Genomic DNA, 23,313 nt, shown 5'->3' with positions numbered 1-23,313 from the left:
TTGAAACGGACTTTAGTCTGTTTACCAAGAACACAATACTTGCAAAAATCGAGCTTACAGCTTTTGACACCATGCAACAAGTTTCTCTTGTGTAATTCTGCCATACCACGTTCACTAAGATGAGCAAGGCGCATATGCCACAATTTTGTCGTATCATCACAGGACTCAACAGAGTGAACTCCACCTGCAACGGTACTCCCTAACAATCTGTAGATATTCCCTGCAGTCATCTTGCCTTTCATCACAGTCAATGCTCCTTTAACAATCCGAATGGTTTCCCTATCCTCGTCAGCCTTAGGGATAAAACCATTCTTGTGCAAAGTGCCCAAGGAAATCAAATTCTTCTTCAAGTCTGGGATATGTCGAACACCACTCAACGTCCGAACGGAGCCATCGTGCATCTTAATTCTGACATCACCAATACCAACAATATTGCAACATCGATCATCACCCAAATAAACCGAACCAGAATTAACCGGCCTGTATGTCGAAAACCATTCCCTATTTGGCGTGATGTGATAAGAACATCCAGAATCAAGAATCCAAGCATCCGTCAATTGTGTCGTTGAAATAGAAAGCATATCACCCTCACTGCAATCAGAAGTATCATCCTCGACCACGTTCACAGGCTTGGATGAGCCATCACGCTTCTCATCGGTCTGCTTTTTCAACTTCGGACAGTCTCGCTTCATATGTCCCGCCTCCTTGCACTTGTAACAGTGAATCGTCTTCTTATCCCTGGATTTGGATCTGGAATTCCGCTTCTCGGACCCTACCTTCTCTGGCTTCCGTCCACGATCTCGATTACCCTTGACATATAAGCTATCGGCTTGAGAGCTTTCCCCTGCATTCTGCTTCCGCTGGTTGTGAGCCAACAAGGCTGCAGTAATCTCCTCAACGTTGATAGTCTCTTTCCCATATGTAAGAGTAGTCACCATGTGTTCGTAAGAGGAAGGCAACGAACACAACAGAATCATCGCTCTGTCTTCATCCTCAATTTTCACATCAAGCCGAGCCAGATCAGAAACGATTTGATTGAAGACATTCACGTGTTGCGCCAAATCGTGATCGTCCTGCATCTTCAGCCCATACAGCCGCTGCTTCAGATACATTTTTGTCGTTAAGGATTTGGACATAAACTGACTTTCCAACTTCCTCCAAATTTCGTCTGGAGACGATAGATGCATGACGTGATACATGACCTCGTCCGCCAAGCATAATCGTATGGTTCCTGCCGCTCGCTGCTGCAATTCTTCCCAATCTTCCTCATCCATCGACGCCGGCTTTGTAGGTCGCAAAGCCTTCAAGATCCCTTGCTGCGCCAATAGATCCTTCACCCTCGTTTGCCATAATCCGAAGTTACCCTGACCATCGAATTTCGTGACTTCGAATTTTGCTCCTGACATCTGATACCAATTGTTGACGAAAACGGGTAAAGAAAACAAAAGAACACGAGAATTTTACGAGGTTCGGCAATGTGCTTACGTCCTCGGTGCCTAGGCGGCGCTAGAAGTTTTATTCAATGATATTTTAGGTTTAGGTTACATCTCTATTTATAATAGAAAACCCTGGTACATAATTACAAAATCAACCCTGTACCGTACCGCGAGGGCTGCGCCCCCACACCCCCAACCCACATAATTCGTAACCCCACAACGAGACTTTTTATGAGCCATACATAACAAGAAAGGAAATTAGGGCAAAGGTACGAGCCTTTTTATTCATCATTGTTTATTTATAATTTTAATCACAATTTGTAAATATTTTTCCAGAAATAATTTCAAAAAGTTAATGAAATTTTTTATCTTATTTTTTATAAGGCGTTACGTATGACATTTTTAATAAAAGTGCTTATTTATTTTTTTACATAAAATATTTTTTTTGTTGCCCTCTCGATTCTAATGTTTCGTCTTAACTAATTCATACCAATCCACATACTTAGTTTTGATGTGTGAGTCTCCCAACAGTGATTTTATGCATAAAAATATTTTTAAATTATATATACCATTATATGAATTTTAATTAATCATACATTTCATACTTATTGAAAATATTATATAATTTGTATTGTATTCTCTTGTTGTTTCCCAAAAACTGTCAGACAAATTTTATCATCAAATCAAACAAGTGTCACATGCATTTAACTTACTTTCTACAATTTTCCTGCCCTTTTGAAATCGTGACAAATTACTTGGGTTCCTTCCCATGTTCAGTGTCCAATCTTCAACGTTGAAGTACACCAATTCATGTATTGTATTTTATGAGATTATAACCGTGTATCACATTCTTTTAGGTTTTTGTAAATTTCTTTAAGATGTTAGCAATTTATGTCACACACAATTTGAAATATTTGAGTATTCGTATTTCTATATTGTATGTACTCTTTATTTTAATTTTTTAGTGTTGTATTTGCATTATATGCAAAAATATGTGTTTAATATATTTTTTAATTTTTAGTATGACTAATGATTTCTAATTTATTAATCGACCAATTTAAATTGAGTACTGCAAAGGCAATAACGACCCATTAAACACAAATATTTTACTTCTCAAAAGTTTTTTTAAATCATAAATAAATTTACAAAATTTTAAAATCATTAAAATATGAATGTATAAATATCTATATCATTACTTCTGTGGAAAAATTAATTTTATAATTTATATTATGGTGTTAAAAAGTTATATTTTATATAAAAATTAATTGTTTAAGTTTGATAAATTAAAAAGAAAAGCCATATCTAAAATTATTAATAAATTTCAAAAATTCAAATTCAAAGATAAAAACAGAGTTTTTTTTAAGACGAAAATGACGATAAGTCATTTTGTCAATGCGTAAATTTAAAAAAAAACATCTATTTTATTATTTTTTTGAAAAGATTATTACTCGTATTTATTTTACTAAATCGTCAATATTTGGAGATAATTTTAATTAAGTTTATTAAATAATTTAATTTATCATTGTTATTTAAAATAAATTAACTCTCTAAATTTATCAAATAAAAAGAGTAGAAAAGGGGGCATGTAGATTTAGTTGAATGAATAACCCTATCCTCAGTTTCACGTGATTGGCCATTCACCATCACGTGCATTTCATTTTCTTTTACCATTTTTGTTGGCATGGAAATAGACCTGTTTAACGATTAGTTCCCTATCGCTTTTCAGGGTATTTAGAATTGAAAGCATTTTTAATAGTAAAATTAATAAAGAACGATAATAAAAATATATTTCGAAATACAAATAATTTTCAAATCAAGTTTTTAAGAAATAAAAATTGAACTTTTCATGATATACATTTATTAAACTACTCCGTTTAATTTTTTTTTTTTTAATATAATGTTCAAAATGAACATTTTAATGTTTCAGTGTATTTTTTAACCTTAATATTAAACACATTAAATTAATATATCATATTTTTACGTGACACTTTCTCGAGGCTTCTACGAAATAGATTGGTTCAGTTTTAATATATTTTAAAATAATAAAATTTAATTATACAAGCCATTGTCTTAAATCAACTTTTCAAAACATTTGTCAGTGACACATGATTTTATATCAGAAGATACATTTTTAAAATTTTTAAAATATAATAATTTACAAAATTTTAAGAGTATTAAAATATATTTTCAATAAAAATATATAATTAAATAAGAAATATAATAATTTTAAATTTTTAAGTGAAAATTACCCCACGCACCTCTGTTTGGAAACACTTTTCCTTCCTTTCCTTCTGCTAATTATCGAAAGGAATAATCTTTATTAGAAAATGATAATGATATAAAAATGGAATTGTTTAACTAAAATTATTACAAGTTCTCTGGCAATGATCTTATAAATAACTTTACTCGCGATAATATGCCTAACCTGAATTATGAGTTTTGGATTTTCTATTTTTTTTGGAATGGATATGACGTGTACGATTCATAACAGATACATATTATTTATTGTATTATTTATTTTGAACTGACACTCAACTTAAATAAGATTATAATTAATATTTTTTGTTTAAATTAATATTTAAATTTTATTTTTGTAATGCAATTGAAGATTTAAACTTATCTTCACCATCATTAATTAAACCTATCAAATTATGCGATAGAAATATAGATAGCAATGGTTTGAGTCAATTAGAATCGAATTTGAGTATTATATCTAATTAAAAAAATATAATATAAGCTCACACTTTATTGATCTAAATATGAAAAAATATTTTTAATCAATAAAATATAAATATAATTAAAAAATATAAAAAAAAGATAGACATAATAATATTTATCTCTAAATACATGAATTATATTATTATCCCAAATAAGGAGTATATATTATATCTAAATCATATCTCCTCAAGTTGCAAAAGCATTTCATATCAAAGGTTTCATCTTTTATAGTTAGAGGAGATTTTTTTTCTTTGAATAAAATAAGCTCGAACGTATAATTTTTGAAACTCAATTTATGATCAGACAAAATTCATTGCACTTTGTGAGTATCATAAGACTATGGTGGTAATTGAATTATTGTTCCTCGAGGTCTCGAGTTTAAACACTCTGAATATTAAGAGTGTGAGCATTCAATATCAAATGATTGAAAGTTATCTTTAAACAAATAATATTTTATACTTACTTCAAATTAATAAAAAAAATATAATTCAATTTGAATTTTTTTTAAAATTCAAACTATTTTATATATACTTTCTTAAAATGTTACATTTTATGAAATTAAAAATGATATATTTAAAATTTTGGAACAAGTTTTTGAATTCAAAATAATTTTACAACCTGACCGAAGCAAGGCAAATTTTGAAAGGCGTGCTTATCAACTTGAAGACAATAGCGGCAAAAGGCTCTCTAAATTTAGTGCATTGGATAAGCCTATCTTCGATATCACGTGATTGGCTGTTCAAAACTTCATATCGTCATTTTCAACAATTTATTTTCCTCATGACGACGGTCACCACTTCTCTGTATAGATAAAAGGATGCCCTGACATTTCATAATTTTAGATAAATAAATATAATACATAATACGTTTTAATATTGGCGAAACTATATGTACACTAAACAGAAAAAAATGTTTATACAAGACGTAATAGAAATTATTTTTAAAATTAAAATTTTTGTTATGGCAGCAGACGTAAATTGTCAGAATCACACGATTTTTTTTATTTGAAATTTTATTTTTCTATGTTATTTGAAATTAGTATGGGGTTGTATAGTTTTATCTTGGTCATTTTTAAAAGTCGTTGAATAATTTTAACGACTTCTATTGGATATTATAATAAAGATTTTAGTTTTTTTAAAAAATTTACTGAACTTTAAATGAACAAAAACTTTTACTTACTCCGATATTTAAGTAAAATTACTTTTATTATCTTTAATGCATTACAGTAAATTTTTCATCTTAATTTCTTTTAAGTCACAATTTGATCTATATAAGTTTATACAAATAATGTGGATGAATATGTGTCAAGAATTTAGGAAAGAGTTGAAATATTTACAATTGGTATATTCTTCACTCAATTAGTTTTTCATGTGGCCTCTAATCAGCGGCCACGTGACTCCTAAGTTCCCTCTTTATTAATTCTTGAATTATTGAGTCGTTGAATTGAGTGCACAATATCAATGCAATGGATTTTTGTAGGCACGTGATCACTTTAATTTATTTGTTTTTAACGGCGTAACACAAAGACTTTTAGGTGGTTAATTTATGTTAAAGTTATTGAATAATTTTAACGATAAAATATAGTATTATTTTTCTTAAAAATTTTAGGTTTAAGTAAGTTATTTTATAAGATTATATGTTTTCATTGTCATTATTACTTAATTTTTTTGAACAATCTAGAATAATTAAAGATAATATATTCATAATTTTTAAACTGATTGATAACGCAAACACCCTGCAAATATAGTACCATTTTTTAACGTTGAAATCACATATAGTACTTAAATATTAAATATAAATTTTGATATACAAATTGGAAAGCTCAATTTAATGTAAAAAATGTGTTTTTAATCCTTAGTTGTTCACCTCATCTTTAGTCATATGATCATAAATTTGATCTTTATTTATAAAAACAGAACACATTTCACATTCAATTATTTCCTTTCTAAAAGTATTAATAAAAAATAATCATTATCATCGACAATGGATATCATAATTTTAATGAAATAATTGTAATTTTATATTGATATAATGTATTTTTATAATTAGATTTTAAATAAAATTGTTTCTATTAAATAATTTTATAAAAAAAATAAAAATTACATTTCAAGACTTTTAATTAAGTTACACCAACTCAATAAAATTGATAATTTTTTTCTCAAAATTATATGTTCATTACAAAACTTAATTCTTAAAGGGAATCAATATTTATACCACGTGCAAAAATAATAATTTATATATTTTTGTAAAAAGTTGTAAAAATAAATTCAAGATGCGATTTCACTAAAAAAATAAGGTTATTTATATAATTTTAATTAAAAAAATTATTTGTAAATGTAAATAAATTTAATTTAGATTAAAAACAGAATATACAAAAATAAACTATATTAAAATATTAGAAAAATTGTAATAATGGATGAAAAAATACCTCAACATTTAAAGTCCTCCTGCAAACTTCATTTATTATTGTGATGATGAGTACAATTACAGACAACCATAGCTTCCCCTCCGCTGCCGCCATTTCCAAAAACCACCAAATTTCACCGCTTTTTTGCTCTCAAATTCAAGTATTATATCTGAAAAATACATCGCAAAAATCATAACGCAACGCTAAAACAGCAATGTCTTTCAAGAACCGAACTCTGGCGACTCCCCAAACGCAGCCGCAGGATTTCAAACAACGCGTTTGTACTTGTCTTAACAAACTCGCCGACCGTGACACTCTCGCCGTAGCTTCCGCGGAGCTCGAGTACATCGCTCGGAACCTAACCGTTGACTCCATCGCTCCGTTTCTTAACTGCCTCCACAACACCGATTCTTCGACCAAGTCTCCGGTTAGGAGACAATGCGTTAGCCTTTTGGCGTTGTTGTCTCGTTCGTACGGTAACGCACTGTCTCCTTACCTCTCTAAGATGGTTTCCACGCTTTCCCGCCGCCTCCGAGACCTCGGCTCCTCCGTCCGGTCCGCCTGTGTTGAGGCGAGCGCCGCCATGTCGTCTCACATCACGAAACCTCCGTTTTCGGTTTTGTCGAAGCCGTTGATCGAAATGCTGGTTGTGGAGCAAGACGCGAACTCGCAGGTCGGAGCCGCCATGTGTTTGGCGGCGGCGATTGAGGCGTCGCCGGATCCTGAGACAGAGCACCTTAGGAAGGCGTTGCCGAAGTTGGGGAAGTTAGTGAGGAACGAAAGTTTCAAGGCAAAAGCAGCGGTGTTAGGAGTTATAGGAAGCGTCGCTAGTGTTGGCGGTGCCGGAAGTAAAGGTGTTTTGGATTGGTTAGTGCCTTGTGTGGTGGATGCTTTGAGTAGCGGAGATTGGGCGACGAGAAAGGCGGCAGCGGAGGCGTTAGGGAAAATAGTGAGGGCGGAGAAAGAGCTGACAATGGAGTTTAAATCGGCATGTGTGGCGGCTCTCGAAAATAGGAGGTTTGATAAGGTATGTGTATCGTTTACTCGGTAAATATCTGGTTTTTTTTTTACTTAATAATCGAACAAGAAAAATATTAAAATTTATTTTTATTTTAGTCATTTATGATTAATTTTTGTTAGTAATTCATTAATGACGTGATTTTGTAAAATTTTGGAAGGATTTGAGTTGGGATATTAAGTTTTTTAATTTGAATTTTTTAAAATAATCAAATGGATGATGATAGTCACTATTAATAGATATTAATTATAGGTCGTTAAAATGAAAACAAAATATTACTTTGATTATTTATTTACAAAATTTTTATTTTCGAAACTTTTAAAATTGAGTGATTAATTGTATAACTTACTCCAAATTTTTATTAATAAATATATTTTCTGACAAGAAAAATAGATAAAAAGGGGGGAAATATAAAAGAAAGTGCTTAGCAATTTAACATATTGTGACATTTTGGTTGTACAGGTAAAGATCGTCCGAGAAACTATGAATCGCAGTTTGGATTTATGGAGGGAAGTTACTGGAATTTCCGAGGATGGTTCAATTCCTTCTCCGTATGAATCATCTTCATTAGGTATTTGTTCAAATAGTCAATCATTTAACAATGAACGCTCATACACCCAGATTTTAAGGAATAATAACAATCGCTTAACCATTTAGGTCGTTCTATTTGTGTTAATTTCATGATATTTGGAAGTTAATGTCCTAACCCAGAAACTTTGATCTATATTGTTGCTTGACTCTTCATTTTCTTGAATCCCTACATGGATATGTAGATTTAACCCAAGAAGCCTCCGTATACATTAAACAGTTTGAAAAGAATTGAATTTACCTGTGGGGGACACATTCGTATTTGACAGTAACATGCGAGTCCGAGTAATATAGGATACTTCTTCGATGGGAATGCTCAAATATGTTTACACTGTTTTTAGTTCAAAATTTTGGAAATATCAATTGTTACTAATATTGTGTTGTAAATTTTATGCTTGGTAACTACTGCTGCAACATTTTCTTGACCATTTTCATGCTTATGTGCATTGCTCGTAGAAACAGATAATGGTAGCCTTAGATGCTTTCCTTCAGTTTCAAAAAGTGTAGATGGCGCTGATTTTAGAACTCCCCAATCAAAGAAAGTAGTCCCCACTGGCAGGTCGCCTCCATCCGATGCTTCAACTGATCCCACTGCCATGAAAGAGACTAACACATCGACTTTCAGTGGGTTGAATCGCACAAAACCCTCTGATTTGAAGACTGAAATTGCTAAGCCGAGGAAGTCTCTGTTTTTTAAGGCCTATGATAATATCAAACACAGTGACCTTGGTGTCCCGGAAACTAAACGCGAACTCTTTGCTAAGGCCCATGGTGAAAAATATGAGAAATGTGAAGGTTTGAAATCTGGTTCTCGGGTGGTTCCTTTTCTTGATGAGAATTTAGATGTTGATGACGAAAATGCAGCTATAGAAGTTGAGGAGAACCCCAAAGAGGTTGAGGATCTGAGTTTGATACGTCAACAGCTTGCTCAGATTGAAGACCAGCAATCCGATCTATTAAACCTCCTCCAGGTAGTTTTCTGAACCTGAACATCCTCTTTCTCTTTCTTTAGTTTTGCACTTACCATGGAATGTTTTTGGTTATAGAAATTCATTGGGAGCTCCCAAAGTGGGATCAATTCTCTAGAGACACGTGTGAATGGCCTGGAGATGGCTCTGGATGAAATATCATATGACTTGGCTGTTTCAGGCGGAAGGATTCCAAACATGGATTCTGCAGATAACACGTGTTGCAAGATGCCTGGTACAGAATTTTTGAGTCCCAAGTTCTGGAGGAAAACTGAAGGTCGATTTTCCACTTCAAGGTTTTCTGCCGATTCTGGTGCTGAAATATATAAGCCAGCAGTAGTCAGCCACAGACATCGGCATCAAGATAGTGGTGGATTTATAATGAATCGAGCGGCGGGTGGTTGCACTGACACGACCGAGAATTCAGGGTTTTTCTCAAGTAGATTATCAAAGAATACCATTCGAAGTGATGAAAGGGTTCAGTTTGGCAAGACTAGTGGTCCTGATGGGACGACCTTGATTCGTTGCACTGCACCAATGAACCTTAGAAGCAGATAATGTAATTCCATTGTAAATTGCCTTGTATGTAATTTATTATAAATCTATTCTCTTTTCGGGTCAATATCTGCTCTTAGATTTGCTATATAGTTCATGACTGTTTAGAATGCTTCTTTTACTGGAGTCGATTACTGTAAAGTGTCGACCAGAGTTGCATGTATGGGATATTTAACTGCAGTATTAGAGCAAGGACTTGCAAATATGGTGTATTCAGCCTCGGGTAATTTGGATCGGGTCACTTAGGGTGCGTTTGGTTCACGGAATGTAAGATTACCAGTGGGAATAAAAGATTACCAGGGAATAAGATTACTGGGAATGTTGTATTTTGTGTTTGGTTGGTTTAGCAGGAATGTAAGATTACCGTGTTTGGTTAAAGGAATAAAAGATTATTGGAATATATATTTGACCAAATTGTCCTTATTATATATTTATATAATATTACAAATTGTAAAATATTTATATATTTTTCTTTAAAAAATTAAATTCATAATATTTATATAATTTTTTACAAAATTAAAAATATAAAAAAGGTTTAATGAAATGGTAAAAAAAAATTTAACCCCTGAACTTCATATAAAATTTTAATTATAAATTTTTTTTTTGTAAATCTAAAATAATTTAAGTATAAATTTGTAATTTAACCTTCGTATAATTTTTATTATTCAATGACAGAAGAAGGATATTTTTGAAAAAAAAAAAAATTAAGGGCATTTTAGTCCAAAACGCTGGTAATGTTACAATACCTAAGGGAATGGAGGTAATGACATTCCCGGTAATATACCCCAAAAAATTTACTATTGGTAATAAAACATTACCGGGAATGAGATTCCCGGTCAACCAAACATGGGAATGTGGGATTCCCATCCCATGGGAATCTCACAATACTTGAACCAAACACCCCCTTAGAGTTTAAACTTGATTCAGGTTGTGTTCTGTTTGGGTCGGTCATTTCTGGTTTGGACTTGGTTCAAGTCTATGGTCTGTCAAGATGGGTTGAGTATCAGGTCGAGTAAATTTTAGATCAGATCAATATCAAATCGATTATTTTTTAGTTAATATCAAGCCGGTTGATTTTTGGGTTTGAAGGATTTGCAAATATGTTGTATTCAACAGATTCCTCCTCTACTGGCCTTAAAGTTTAGCAATAGACCTATAGAGGTTCCGTCTATGTACATTGAATACTAATAGGGAAAAAGAAAAGTATTCTCTTCTTTTCTTTTTTGAAAAAGCAAAGTAAATTAAAGAAGTAAAAGTAATTCAATCAAAAGATGTGAAAATGAATTAACAACTGCGGCGAAATTTGGTCATTGACATCTTTCTAAATTTGCAAAGCAGTGGCAGGAGAAGTGGAAATGAAGCTATAATAATATATCATTGCTTTACAAATATATTATAAATTTTAAACTTGAAAAACAAGATTATAGATAGGGTGTTCGCTCTTCCATTTAAATTGAATTAATCGATTGAACTGAGTTAGTTTGATTAAGACGGTCGTTTATCAAATTAGTTCGGTCCGAGTATAATTATTTTTTCAAATCCAATTAACGGTTAATTCAGTTTAAAATTAATAAAGTAATCAAATTATTGAAGATATTAAATATTAAATATTATATATATATATATATATATATATATATATTAAATACATATTTTAAGTTCAAATTTATTAAGAATAACCACATTAAATTCATTCAATTATCAAAATCTAATTAAAATTTAATCTAAATAAAAAAACCTCTATCAAATTTAAATTAATTTATCTAAAAATAATATATATATATATATATATATATATATATATTTAGTTTTACCGGTTGAATTAATCGAAATTTGTTCAATTTGATTGATATTTTTTTTAAAAATCAATTCGGTTAACAGTTAAAGAAAAATTTAATTAATTCAAAAAATATATAAAAATTTAATTTTACCTGTTGAATTAATCAAACTTTGTTCAATTCGATTGATATTTTTTTTATAAAAAATCAGTTCGATTAACAGTTAAAAAATTAATTAAATCAATTAATAAGAATTTGATTTGATCAGTGATCAAATTAAAATATTGAGCATTCTTAATTATAAAAGATGGCGTTGTGTTTGAAAGCAGACCATTCTTTTAGGACTACTTTCCAATACATTCTTAGTGGAAAGCTTATACAATATTCCTTACTACATGGAATATTTTAATTTTTTTTTACTCGTAATAGGTATTGAATCTATAACTAAGAAATATCAACGGAAACTCTTAGAATTTTTAACCACTTAATTTACAAATTGTTTACTAAAACTTCCTAAGTTTTTGTACTTCCATAAGAAAATTATCAATGGATTACACATGATTTATAAATTACATAACAATTCAACATACAATATAATTTATAATAAGGTATACATAATTTATAAAACGTATTTTTTCAATTAAATATTTTTTAAGCGAATTCATCAAATGATTTTAGTGATATTTTTTTTATTTTTCTTCAAAATCCTGAATTTAAACAACTGTATTTGTAGGCAAATGTGTTGTCAATTATTATATATTTTTTAAACAAATACTATCTCATAATTAAATCTTATAATTAAAATAAATTATTAAAAAATGTTCTTAAAACTTTTTAAAAAATTAGAAGATAATGAACATATTTATTAAAAAGAAAATATCACTATCCTTTCATCCGCGATTTCCTCTAAAGAATTCAAGTCATTATTTTCATTGTATAACATACTTAAATATATAACCGATTTCGAATAAATATTCATAAATTTTGTTTACTCACATAAGAAAAAGGTTTAATATAAAAAGGGTAAGTCATTTTCCTTCCCTCGCTCCTCGCCGAATTTCGATCGATCCAGTGGCATTCTTCCCCTTTTTCCCTCTTTGCTTTCTATCTCTCATCTTATCGAGTCCACGACTCATTCAACTGATCTGAAAGCTACACAGCGAGAGTGAGCAGAAGACGAAGCTGCTGCTGCTTTGCCTTGCGAACAGAAATTGCTGATAGCAAATGGCCGAGAAGCTGGAAGAGCAGCTCAAGGAGCTGGGATCCAAGTTGGAATCTCCTCCATCCGCGAAGGACGCCATTCTCAAGCTGTTAAAGGCACGCATTCTTCAACTTTATTACTTCTCCACTGAACTTTAGATTGCTTAGCTAAAGTTCGTTCCTAATTGGTTGAATTAGGGTTGTTCCCATAATTCACAAAGTTTCTCCTAATCATGGTAATTCAACAAATTGAAGAACATTTTTTAGGCTTTTGCTTAATCATCAAGGTTATTATTCGCTTTTGAATTCTGTTTAGCTTTTCCCCCTCTTAGTATATATGTTTGGTGGTTTTGATTTGCTGTAATTTCGTTATTTATGTTCGTTTTTATTTCTTGGGCATTTGATCTTATTGATATGATTTATGCTGATTTTTTTTTTTTGTTTTTCGTTAAGGTTCTTCTACGGCCAGACCCTTTTCTTAATGAACTTGTTTGATGAAACACTTGTTTTTGATGAAAAATTGACCTGGCGGGGTGAATGCATCGGTTGAGTGAGTCTATTAGTATTTGTTGTGGTATGCTACCCCCACTCATACTTCCTGCCAACTTGAGTTTCCACTTGTATTGTATGCCCTTAATTTGCTACATGACATGATATTTGGGTCAACCGTTCTTTTGAGTTAATTCAAGCTATTAGTTACCGTATTAGAATGTTCTATTGTTCTTGTCCCAGTAGTTGTATCTTCAAACATTATGGTTCTAGGCAATGAACCAGGACCTAAACAAGCTGCAATGTGCAAGCCTCGGGACCTGGACTGTGTTTGACTGCCCCCCTACAATTTTAATGATCGATAACCTCCATACTTCAAGAACATAAGTATGCCGTAAATCTTTGGTTTTGGTACCTTTCATGGATTACACCACCAATCACTCGTCCTGTGTAATAAGGCAAAAAATGTGTATTGTGGGTCTGGCCTTAGTTTGGAATTGTCATCATGGTTTGCAAAGGGCTTTAAGGGGTATTGTGGTGAAACATAATCAACCTTGAAAAGAAGTCAACCTAGATTTGGAATTAGTTCAATTGACTGCATTAATTAAATTTCTACCTTCTGTTAGCTTGTGGGTTTTATCCTTAAAACATCTTGTTGGATGATTGAACTTGTGAATTCATATATATTATGTGTATCAAAATCAGCTGCAATCTTTTAATTTGGTTATTTTCCATATATCAGGAATGTTTTTCGTCTAATCCGCAGCAAGCTGCTACATGTCTCTCTGAGATTGACCAGTCTCCACCATCATCAATAGTGGAATCAATGCAGCCTCTTCATAATGCAATTGTATAGCCAGAACTACTGAATCATCAAGATCGGGAAGCCAAACTTCTAGTTGCAACCTGTATTTGTGAGATAACTCGGATAATTGCGCCTGAAGCGCCTTATAGTGATGATATTCTAAAGGTGCTTTTTCTTTCATGAAGGTTTATTGTTTTTGGTCTTAATTTTCTTAGAAAGTAATAAATTTTCAACTGAACTTCTGGTGATTGATTTGTGGCATGCTTTCAGGATATTTTTAGCTTGATTGTTGGAACTTTCAATGGATTGAGCGATACTAGTGGTCCATCATTTGGAAGGAGAGTTGTAATTTTGGAGACTCTTGCAAAATATAGATCCTGTGTTGTGATGTTGGATCTTGAATGTGATGATTGGTTAATGAAATGTTCAGTACATTTTTTGTTCTTTTTAAGACATTTATTTGTTGTTTTTGAGAAATTTTTTATATTCTGAAATAATTCTTATAATATTTTTGAGAAGTTATGTGCTATTGTTGTTTTAATGTAGTGTATTATTAATTAAACCTACATAATATTTATAAACTTTTATAATATATTTTCAATAAATTATTAATATTATATCAAATAAACCTACATAATATTAATTATACGTTGAAATGAATGCGAATGAATAAGCATCATGAAGATTTTAAACCTAAAATAGTGTATTTATAACACAATCAACATAAATTATTAATATTATCTAAAAGTTTAGTTTGTCGTACTTATAAAAATACATATCTTTATAAAATATAATTATATATAAAAAATGAACCTTTAAAAATAATAAAGAATAAAAACATATCGAATATGTTTGCTTCTTCATTAAAAACAGATTCTGAAAACAGTTTTCAGGAAAATTATCCAAACATTATAAAACATTTTACAATGAACCATCTAAACACTAGAAAATGTTTTCTGAAAAATGTTTTACATTTCTGTAAAACATTTTACGGAATTAAAACATTTTCCAGATTTCATTTTCTATAAAATATTTTCAGTGAAACAAACAAACCCTTAGTGTTTAAACTTTTTCGATTAATTTAAGTGTTTAATATTACAAACGTTATCATTTTAAGTGTTTCGTTTGTAATGAACGCTAATAAAATCCGTTAAGTGATACATGTCATATTTATATAATTTTGAAATTTTTATTTAAAATAAAAACTTAAAATTATATTTTAAAAAAAACCCTTAAATTTTTATAAAACTATAAAACAAACATAAAATTCCTAAAATCTCTAATTTCAGTCCCCTTACCTTCGTCGGCCTCCACCAATCCTTCAATCAATCCAACACTGACAAAAAAAAAACCCCACTAGCCAAACTCCTTACTTCTGCCCCAACATTGAGTCGAAATCCATAAATCTTAATATCCAAATCACTAAATCAAAACCCTAAAATTTGAAATCGCAATTAGACTAAGAAATCTATTCATCGGTGTTCATATACGAAATACGGAGGTGGGGGTTCACATGCGGGGGTTAGACAGGTCCCGACATCATCCCTGTTAATTCACATTGCGTTCAGAATATGCAATCTTAATCAGTGACAGAGGAAGAAGGAAGGAGAGAAGATGATGTGTGAGAGAGGGGGAGTTTTTCAAAAATAATGTTTTTTAAAAAGAATAAAAAATAGATTTTTCAAAAAATATAAACGTGACATGTTTCGTTTAACGGATTTTATTGATGTTTGTTATGATCGAGATACTTAAAATTATAATATTTTTAATGTTAGACACATGAATTAATAAATATTTAAAAGCCTAAATAAATAAATAAAATTTATAGTTTAGACATTTCTTTTTATATTAAGCAAAAAAAAAAAAAAACATTACCCTCCCCTTCTCGACTTTCTCTAAAGGATGTAAGGTTTTCTTAACTGGTTTAACTAAAATAATATTTTATAATCAAAATAAGAAAATTGTCTTAATTTAGTTATATAAATATAAAAACGGCAACATAAAATTTGATTTATTTCTTCTATTCTTCAAATAATAAAATGAAATTTTTCTAAAATCGAAATTCTGTTTATATATTTCCCTACTTGTAGTCTTAAACTTTAAATCATAAAATAAAAAAGAGTAAATTATTTTATTGGTCATGAAATTATAAGATTGATTCTATTTTGACTATTGAATTAAAGAATTATCTGTTAGATCACTACAATTTTAATTTGGTTTCAATCAAATTACTAATTGTTAACTGTTAACGAAATTCTTGACATATTTAATCCTTATTACTTAGATACTCCATTAATTTGTATAATAGTGTGCCACCATTTTATTAGACAATAAAATTTATTGAATCATTTTGGTTTCAATTAAAAATTTGTATAATAACACATTTGGTCCTTATTACTTACATATTCTATCAATTTGTACAATAAAGAGTCGTCATCTTATTGGAGGATTAGATTTATTAAATTATTTACAATTAAAATCAAGACCGAGTTGATAAGCAGTGCAAGTAATGAAGATCAAAATTGTTGTTAAACAAAGTTACTCGACCGGTACATCACCAACTTTATTAACAATTAACAGTGGATAATTTAGTTAGAATTAAATTAAAAGTTTAATAATTTTTATTGAACGATAAAATAAAATCTGACCTAATAATTTAATGATCGATAGGATAATTTATCCAAATAAAAAATGATGAGTATATAACATAATTTAGGGAATAATTCCCCAACTCTACGTACAAGTGTGTAGAAGATAATTCAAAAATAATTGCAAGTATTATTCAGTCTCTCTTAAAAGAAGCCACTACTATTATTGGTTCTCAATAAATGCCCCCCCCCCCTTTTCTTTGTTTAGTTTAGTTTTTCTTAAGAAAAATAAAGAAAACAAAAGGGGAAATTTCTCATCACATCTTGGATTTATTTAACGACAATTAAAGCACCAATTGGACAAATTTGGCGTGAGAAGAACCAAGCTAATCCTAACCATTTCCAATGTTCTTTATTCACATTTCAAGCACCCCTAGCCTTACCCTACCTAATAATACAAATATAATGGTATAAGTATGTATGTATTGTTTTTCTCCCCTCTTGTGTATTGTTATTCAAATGAAGAACATATACCCATTTTATCAGAAATTATTTAATTTCTTCTGTATTTTCTATTATTTTTATAGAGATAATCTTATTTTAATCTATAATTTCATTGACTGAATATTATAATTAAATTTATCGGGGTCGATTTAAATTGAAAGTTTATAATTTGTTCCAGTTAATGACATGTCTTGAGTGATTATAAGGTAATATATGTTCAGAACTTTCTTAACTTATTAACAATGCACACACACCCTACGAAAGTATGTGTTCGATTCTAGGACCTCTAGGAAGAAAATATTTCCTTCTAATATTTGGAATAACACATATTATTTTATTCAAACACTCATTAATTGTTTAATATGGAGAGGCATAACAACTTTGAGGTGGAAAAGGGGGCTCAAATCGTTTTATCGACATGAGTGTTTTATACCGAAAAAATATTTTTGTTTTGAAAATATTTTTGTATTTAGTAAATAGTAGAAAGAGTACCCTGCTGCATCCGAACTTCAAACGGTTTGGCCTTAACCATGTTAATGGTCCTAAATTATTGGTTAATAGAGAATCAAAGTCGATGTACCGATGAATCACTAAATGCTACGGTTCTTAAATATGATTTTAAAAATTTATTCAGAAGTCATTCACGGGATCATGCACTCTCTGCTTTCCTAGTTATAATGGGAAAAATGTACAACTTGATGAATCCAACCTATTCTTGAAATAAACAACTCGCACACACTCCCTTTCCAAAAAAGATCAATACACCAAGGACTACGTTTAGATTTATTGGATTTGTTGCTAAAATATCGGTATTAACCCCGAAACTCCTAGCGGATGGCCAGTGACCCAAGTAAACGAAAGAATCGGTTACATTTTTCATATGATCTCCTATTTTACTCCCATTACTACCAAAGGAATAAAAGAGTAGTGGAAAAGCCAATTCACAAAATTCTTAGTCTTTTTTCAAACAATAAACAAATGTTAGAAAGGAAGAAACCCTAGGACTTCGCTGGACCCTTAGTCCCCCCCCCCCACCACATGAATATAAAATCAATTTTTATTGAAGAAATTTGCATTAATCTTATGTCATTACTTCCCAAACTTTAAGGGGAAAATATATAAAAAGGTCATTAGAATTTATATATTAAGGAGTTAGATTCAAGTTGAAGCAAAGGAGATGAGGTTAAAGGACAATTTGCAGCACATGGCAGGTTGTTGGTTGAGTTAAAAGTAAAAGACAAACAAATTGAGATATAAAAAGATGAAATCTTCTGTGTTTTTTTCTGGAATGTTAGGTCCCGGGATTGGCTACTCTTATTGTTCAACCGGACCACCTGTCTATCTCTATCTACTTGGCCATTAGAATAATAAAATAAGGTTGCAAAATAGATTCATTCTAGGATTGTTTCTTTTATAATTTTATGCATGAACAAATATTTTTAGAAAATAATCATCAAATTTAATAATATTACTATTATACTATGTGGGTAAATTGATCGAATTAAGCCTTAGGTTTAATAATTACTTGTAATATAAAAAACATTAATCCCTAATCTCTCAAGATTTATGGAGAAATAATTTGCCCTAAAGCATCAGAACGAGTGAAATGAAAGGAACTTCGGAACTAACCTAAAGCAAGAAACTAATAATATATTTTTAATAATAATAATAATAAAATAAGACAAATGAAACTAAATGCGTGTATGGTGTGAGCAAAGCTTTGTCTGACAAACAAAAATACAATAAAATAAATCTTAGACAAACAATAATAAATTATTAATTAAAAATACAATAAAATATCTAAAATTTATAAAAATAAATAAATTTTCAAGAAAGACAATTGTTCTCATCCTCTCTTGGTCCATTCATGTACCTAAACAACATACATACATACATTTAATGCTTAAAATTATAAGTGTAGTTACCGATGAAACAAAAATTGATGGTATACTTAGCCCTTTTCATCTCATAAATAATTTTTTGTTTGTATATCGTTAACTGTCCCATTGGATTTATTATAATAATTACCCTCTAAACACTTTAATTTTGTTAAAAAAGAAACGTCAGTCTTTAATTGCATCATAAATTTTCCTAGAAGAGAATGAGAATAATTTAAATAAAATATATGTAGTACAACATTTATCTTAACGTTCCAAATCAAAAGATTACGCATGCAGCCATGCACAACATAAAACAAGTATATATTATGGGGTGAATTCACGAGATAATGTTCTCGAACTTTTTTATTCACGAGATAATGCACATCCCAGATTAATTGTTGAAATGTGGTGAATTCTACAGTGAGCTTGGAGGTCGTCATGGCATCCGAGCGACCTTGGAGGTCGCCATGGCATCCGGGCGACCTTGGAGGTCGCCATGGCATCCGAGCGACCTGTGGGGTGTTTTGCAAAGTAGGTCGCCATGCAATCAAATAGTGTGGTGTTTTCAGATTCAATTTTTAAAGCATTTTTAGTCTATTATTGTATTTTATTTACATTTATTTATAATATACCTTTAGGCATCTTTGTTTCTCTATTTAATTTTTAAGATTAACATAGTTGTGTGTATATATAGAAATTTATTATTGAATTTAGAGAAAAAAAATTAATTATGAAGTCTAGCATTTGTATTGGAATGTCCAGCGTGAAACGTTGTTGTAGGTCGCCATGCACGTCCCAACATGCTGGGCATCCGAGGCCATCCGACCGAGGCCATCCGACCGAGGCCATCCGAAAGCATCCGATGCCATCCGAGAGCATCCGATGCCATCCGAACGAGCTATGTGAGGGCATCCGAACGAGCTATGCGATGGCATTCGAGGGCAACCGAGCGACCTTGTAGGTCGCCATGTACTCCGGGCGACCTACCCTCGCTCGGTTGCCCTCGGATTCCCTCGCATAGCTTGCTCAGATGCCCTCGCATAGCTCGTTCGGGTGGCCTCGGTCGGATGGCCTCGGATGCCCAGCGTGTTGGGGCATGCATGGCGACCTGATAGATCGCTGGGCGTGCATGGCGACCTACCCCAGGGACTGTAGAGATCACTCTATCTAAGCAATTAATCTGGCGAGGGCACTATCTCGTGAAAAAAAAATTCAACGCATTATCTCGTTGATTTTGTCTATTATGGATGCATATTAAAAATTATTTTACATTCAATATATTATTTCCGTAATTTTTAAATAGGGCAAAACTGTTGGCAAGTATACATTAATAAAAAATTTCGTACACTAAGTCATTGAGGTATTTATATCATAATAATTTATTTTCACATATTATTCATATGTTTTTATATGGCTTTATTAATTTTTACACATTCTTACATTTCATATAATGTTAAAGGTTTCCGTCGCAAAATGATATTTATAAAAATTCTCAATTAATATTTTTTTTTTAAAATTTTAAATGGTTTTTTAAAAATATTAATAATTAACCAAATTAATTTATAAACACCAATTAAACAAATCTATAAAATTTGAAAAGAAAAAGAAAAGGAAGTCCAACACAGTACATGACCTTTGAACATTAATGATTGAGCATATCCACCTGTCCACTATCTAAAGACCAATAAATAAATAAATTAAGTTATAAACTGTATGCTGAAAATAAGAAACCAAAAAGTAAAGGGAAAAAAAAAAGAGGAAGAAGAAGAAAAAGATTACTTCTCTCTCTCCACTGCACCTTCGCTCTGTACTTGGACGGCTGCCATTAACGCGTATCTCCACTGCTTCAAGCCCTCCAGATCTGAACTCCCTCAAGAATTCAACTCCTTCATTACCCAGATCTCTCTTTTTTCTATTTCTTTCTTTCTTGGATTTGGATTCTCAAAAGATAATGGAGTCGGAGCAGCGTTTGAAGCGGAAGAGAACGTACAGGCCGTACTCCCGAGCTCAGTTTTTGTCTCTCAGGTCGTTCATATTGTGCCTTTCTTTGTTCTCTTTCCTCATTTTCTTGTCCTCCGAAAGGTTCCCAATCCGAACGGTGTATTTCCACCCCGTTCTCACCGTCCCAAGCATTTCAATCCTGTCCAAAACTTCCTTTCAAGATTCTTTTCATGGTAAACTACGGTTGCCTTTGAGAGTTGACAACCGAGTTTTGTTCCCCGATCACTTGCTCTTGCTTGTATCCGACAAGATCCATGAGGACGATAAGTTGGACTGTGTTTACCACAAGGTTTTGAATGACAAGGATGTGGTTCGTCAAAGGGTTTTGTCTGTTGATGAATTCGATGGGTTTCGATTGGTTGTTAGGTGCCCTATTCCACCTTGGAATTACACAGCTGCCGCGGGTTTGATGTGGAGAGGAGATGAGGTTGATGATTATAGTTGGTCATTCAGGAGTAACCAGTCGGTTCATTCATGGGACAGATTGGTTTATGAAGCCGCATTTGATGGTAAAACTGCGGTTGTTTTCGCTAAAGGGTTGAATCTTCGACCGCATAAAGAATCCGATCCTACTAGGTTCATGTGCCAATTTGGGTTGAAGAGTTGGGATGATAAAGCAGATAGAGGGTTTGTGGTAATGACTGAAGCAATAGTGGCTGCTCAAGAGGTTGTTAGGTGTTCACTGCCGAGGAGTATAAGAAATAATCCGGATTCCGCTCAGGGAATTCGAGTTACTATCGTGCATGACCCAATGCCATCGGCAGTTAGATTTCGCAATTCCAGATCCTATGAGCACGGTGGGAATCAGAGAAGGCATAAGGAAAATGTAGCTATGCCTTCTGTGGCTAAACTATACAATCCGACGTCCTACCAGACAAAACGGAACCAGGGGAAATTTGAGCTCTGTGCCTGCACTATGCTCTGGAACCAAGCACCAGCACTGCGGGAGTGGATTATGTACCATGCCTGGCTTGGAGTTGAACGCTGGTTCATTTATGACAATAATAGTGATGATGGAATTCAAGAAGTTGTTGAAGAACTTGATTTTCAAGACTATAATGTTAGCAGACATACCTGGCCATGGATTAAAACTCAAGAGGCAGGGTTTTCACACTGCGCTTTGAGAGCAAGAAATGAGTGCAAATGGGTAGGATTCTTCGATGTCGACGAGTTCTACTACTTCCCTCATCATCACAGGAGAGGTTTACAGGGTCAGAACTTGCTAAGATCCCTAGTAGCAAATTATTCATCATCACCCACGGTTGCAGAGATACGAACAGCTTGTCACAGCTTTGGACCATCTGGATTGAGCTCACCTCCATTGCAAGGAGTAACTGTAGGTTACACTTGTCGGCTCCAAAGCCCTGAGCGACACAAGTCCATCGTGCGACCTGATTTCTTAACGAAACTCTTCTCAATGTGGTGCACCATTTCGAGCTGAAAAAGGGATTCAGTTACCTGAACGTGCCAGAAAGTTCTATCGTAATAAACCATTACAAGTACCAGGTATGGAAGATCTTTAGAGCAAAGTTCTTCAGAAGGGTAGCAACTTATGTTGTTGACTGGCAAGAAAACCAAAACCAAGGGTCAAAAGACAGAGCCCCAGGGCTTGGAACTGAGGCCATTGAACCACCGAATTGGCGAAAACAGTTCTGTGAAGTCTGGGACACTGGTCTGAGAGACTTTGTCCTTGCAAATTTAGCTGATCCTGCCACTGGAAGCTTACCCTGGGAGAAGCCTCTTCTGTAACAATATCAAATATGGTTGCTTCCAAGCTTGGTGCCTACGGAAAACACAGTAATGACAGCAACAAAAATACATTCTTTCCAAATTTTTTGGCATTTTTATCTGATTTTTTTAGAAATGAGATCAATTGATTATAGGTTCTTAACACATCTGTAAATTTTGTGATGATGAAATAACATTTTTTCTCATCTCTTTCATCTCTATGCTAGTTAAGGAGTGTGGTTTTGATGATTTTTACTATGGTTATTTCTGCTAATGTGGCTAATCCTACATCATGTTTTCCTACATAAAGATTACCTAGACTAGTAGACTACTTCAAACAGTTCAATGAATTTAAGGGGAACAATTCAGATAAAAGAAAGTAGGAAAAACTCATAATTCTATTTTATTAATAGGAATGGAATGATGAACTTAATGCATGATGTAAAATGTTACAATTATCTATAACATAACCGTGCATAGCTCGTTCATTAGTAACTTCATGTAAGCTGGAGAACTGAACTGCCAATTTTGGAAGTTAAGCAATAAGCAACTCTATCACTAGGTCTTGCATGAGAATGTCAAATACGGTTGTCTCTTGTGAGAGTGTTCAATTTTTTTTCTTTTTGAAGTTTTTTTAACATATTTGGAGA

At 32.1% G+C, this 23,313-nt stretch overlaps 1 protein-coding gene, 1 long non-coding RNA gene and 1 pseudogene across 3 annotated transcripts; all 3 read left to right on the top strand.

Moving 5' to 3' along the window:
• Window positions 1-6,617: 6,617 nt before the first annotated feature.
• On the top strand, window positions 6,618-9,757 carry LOC120219361 (TORTIFOLIA1-like protein 4). 2 transcript variants are annotated; one of them, XM_039216177.1, is made up of 4 exons: window positions 6,618-7,588; window positions 8,042-8,150; window positions 8,630-9,138; window positions 9,214-9,757. In XM_039216177.1, exons 1-4 carry the CDS (start codon window positions 6,776-6,778, stop codon window positions 9,691-9,693), a joined length of 1,911 nt encoding a protein of 636 aa, XP_039072108.1. In that variant the 5' UTR covers window positions 6,618-6,775; the 3' UTR covers window positions 9,694-9,757. The 2 variants fall into 2 exon arrangements, with proteins under 2 accessions (XP_039072108.1, XP_039072107.1); XM_039216176.1 differs by having other exon boundaries at window positions 8,624-9,138.
• A 3,364-nt stretch (window positions 9,758-13,121) lies between these two features.
• Window positions 13,122-14,369, top strand: LOC120219333. Its single transcript, XR_005525288.1, has 3 exons — window positions 13,122-13,242; window positions 13,900-14,127; window positions 14,233-14,369. It is a non-coding gene; the product is annotated as an uncharacterized LOC120219333 (long non-coding RNA).
• A 6,207-nt stretch (window positions 14,370-20,576) lies between these two features.
• LOC120219360 lies at window positions 20,577-22,878 on the top strand (annotated as a pseudogene).
• The last annotated feature ends 435 nt before the right edge of the window (window positions 22,879-23,313 follow it).

This window comes from Hibiscus syriacus, unplaced genomic scaffold (assembly GCF_006381635.1).
Source record: "Hibiscus syriacus cultivar Baekdansim isolate YM2019G1 unplaced genomic scaffold, ASM638163v2 tig00110206_pilon, whole genome shotgun sequence".
In the NCBI taxonomy this organism is placed as follows: Eukaryota; Viridiplantae; Streptophyta; class Magnoliopsida; order Malvales; family Malvaceae; genus Hibiscus; species Hibiscus syriacus.
Note: the sequence above shows the minus strand (reverse complement) of the source record. Positions and strands in the feature narration are given on the sequence as shown.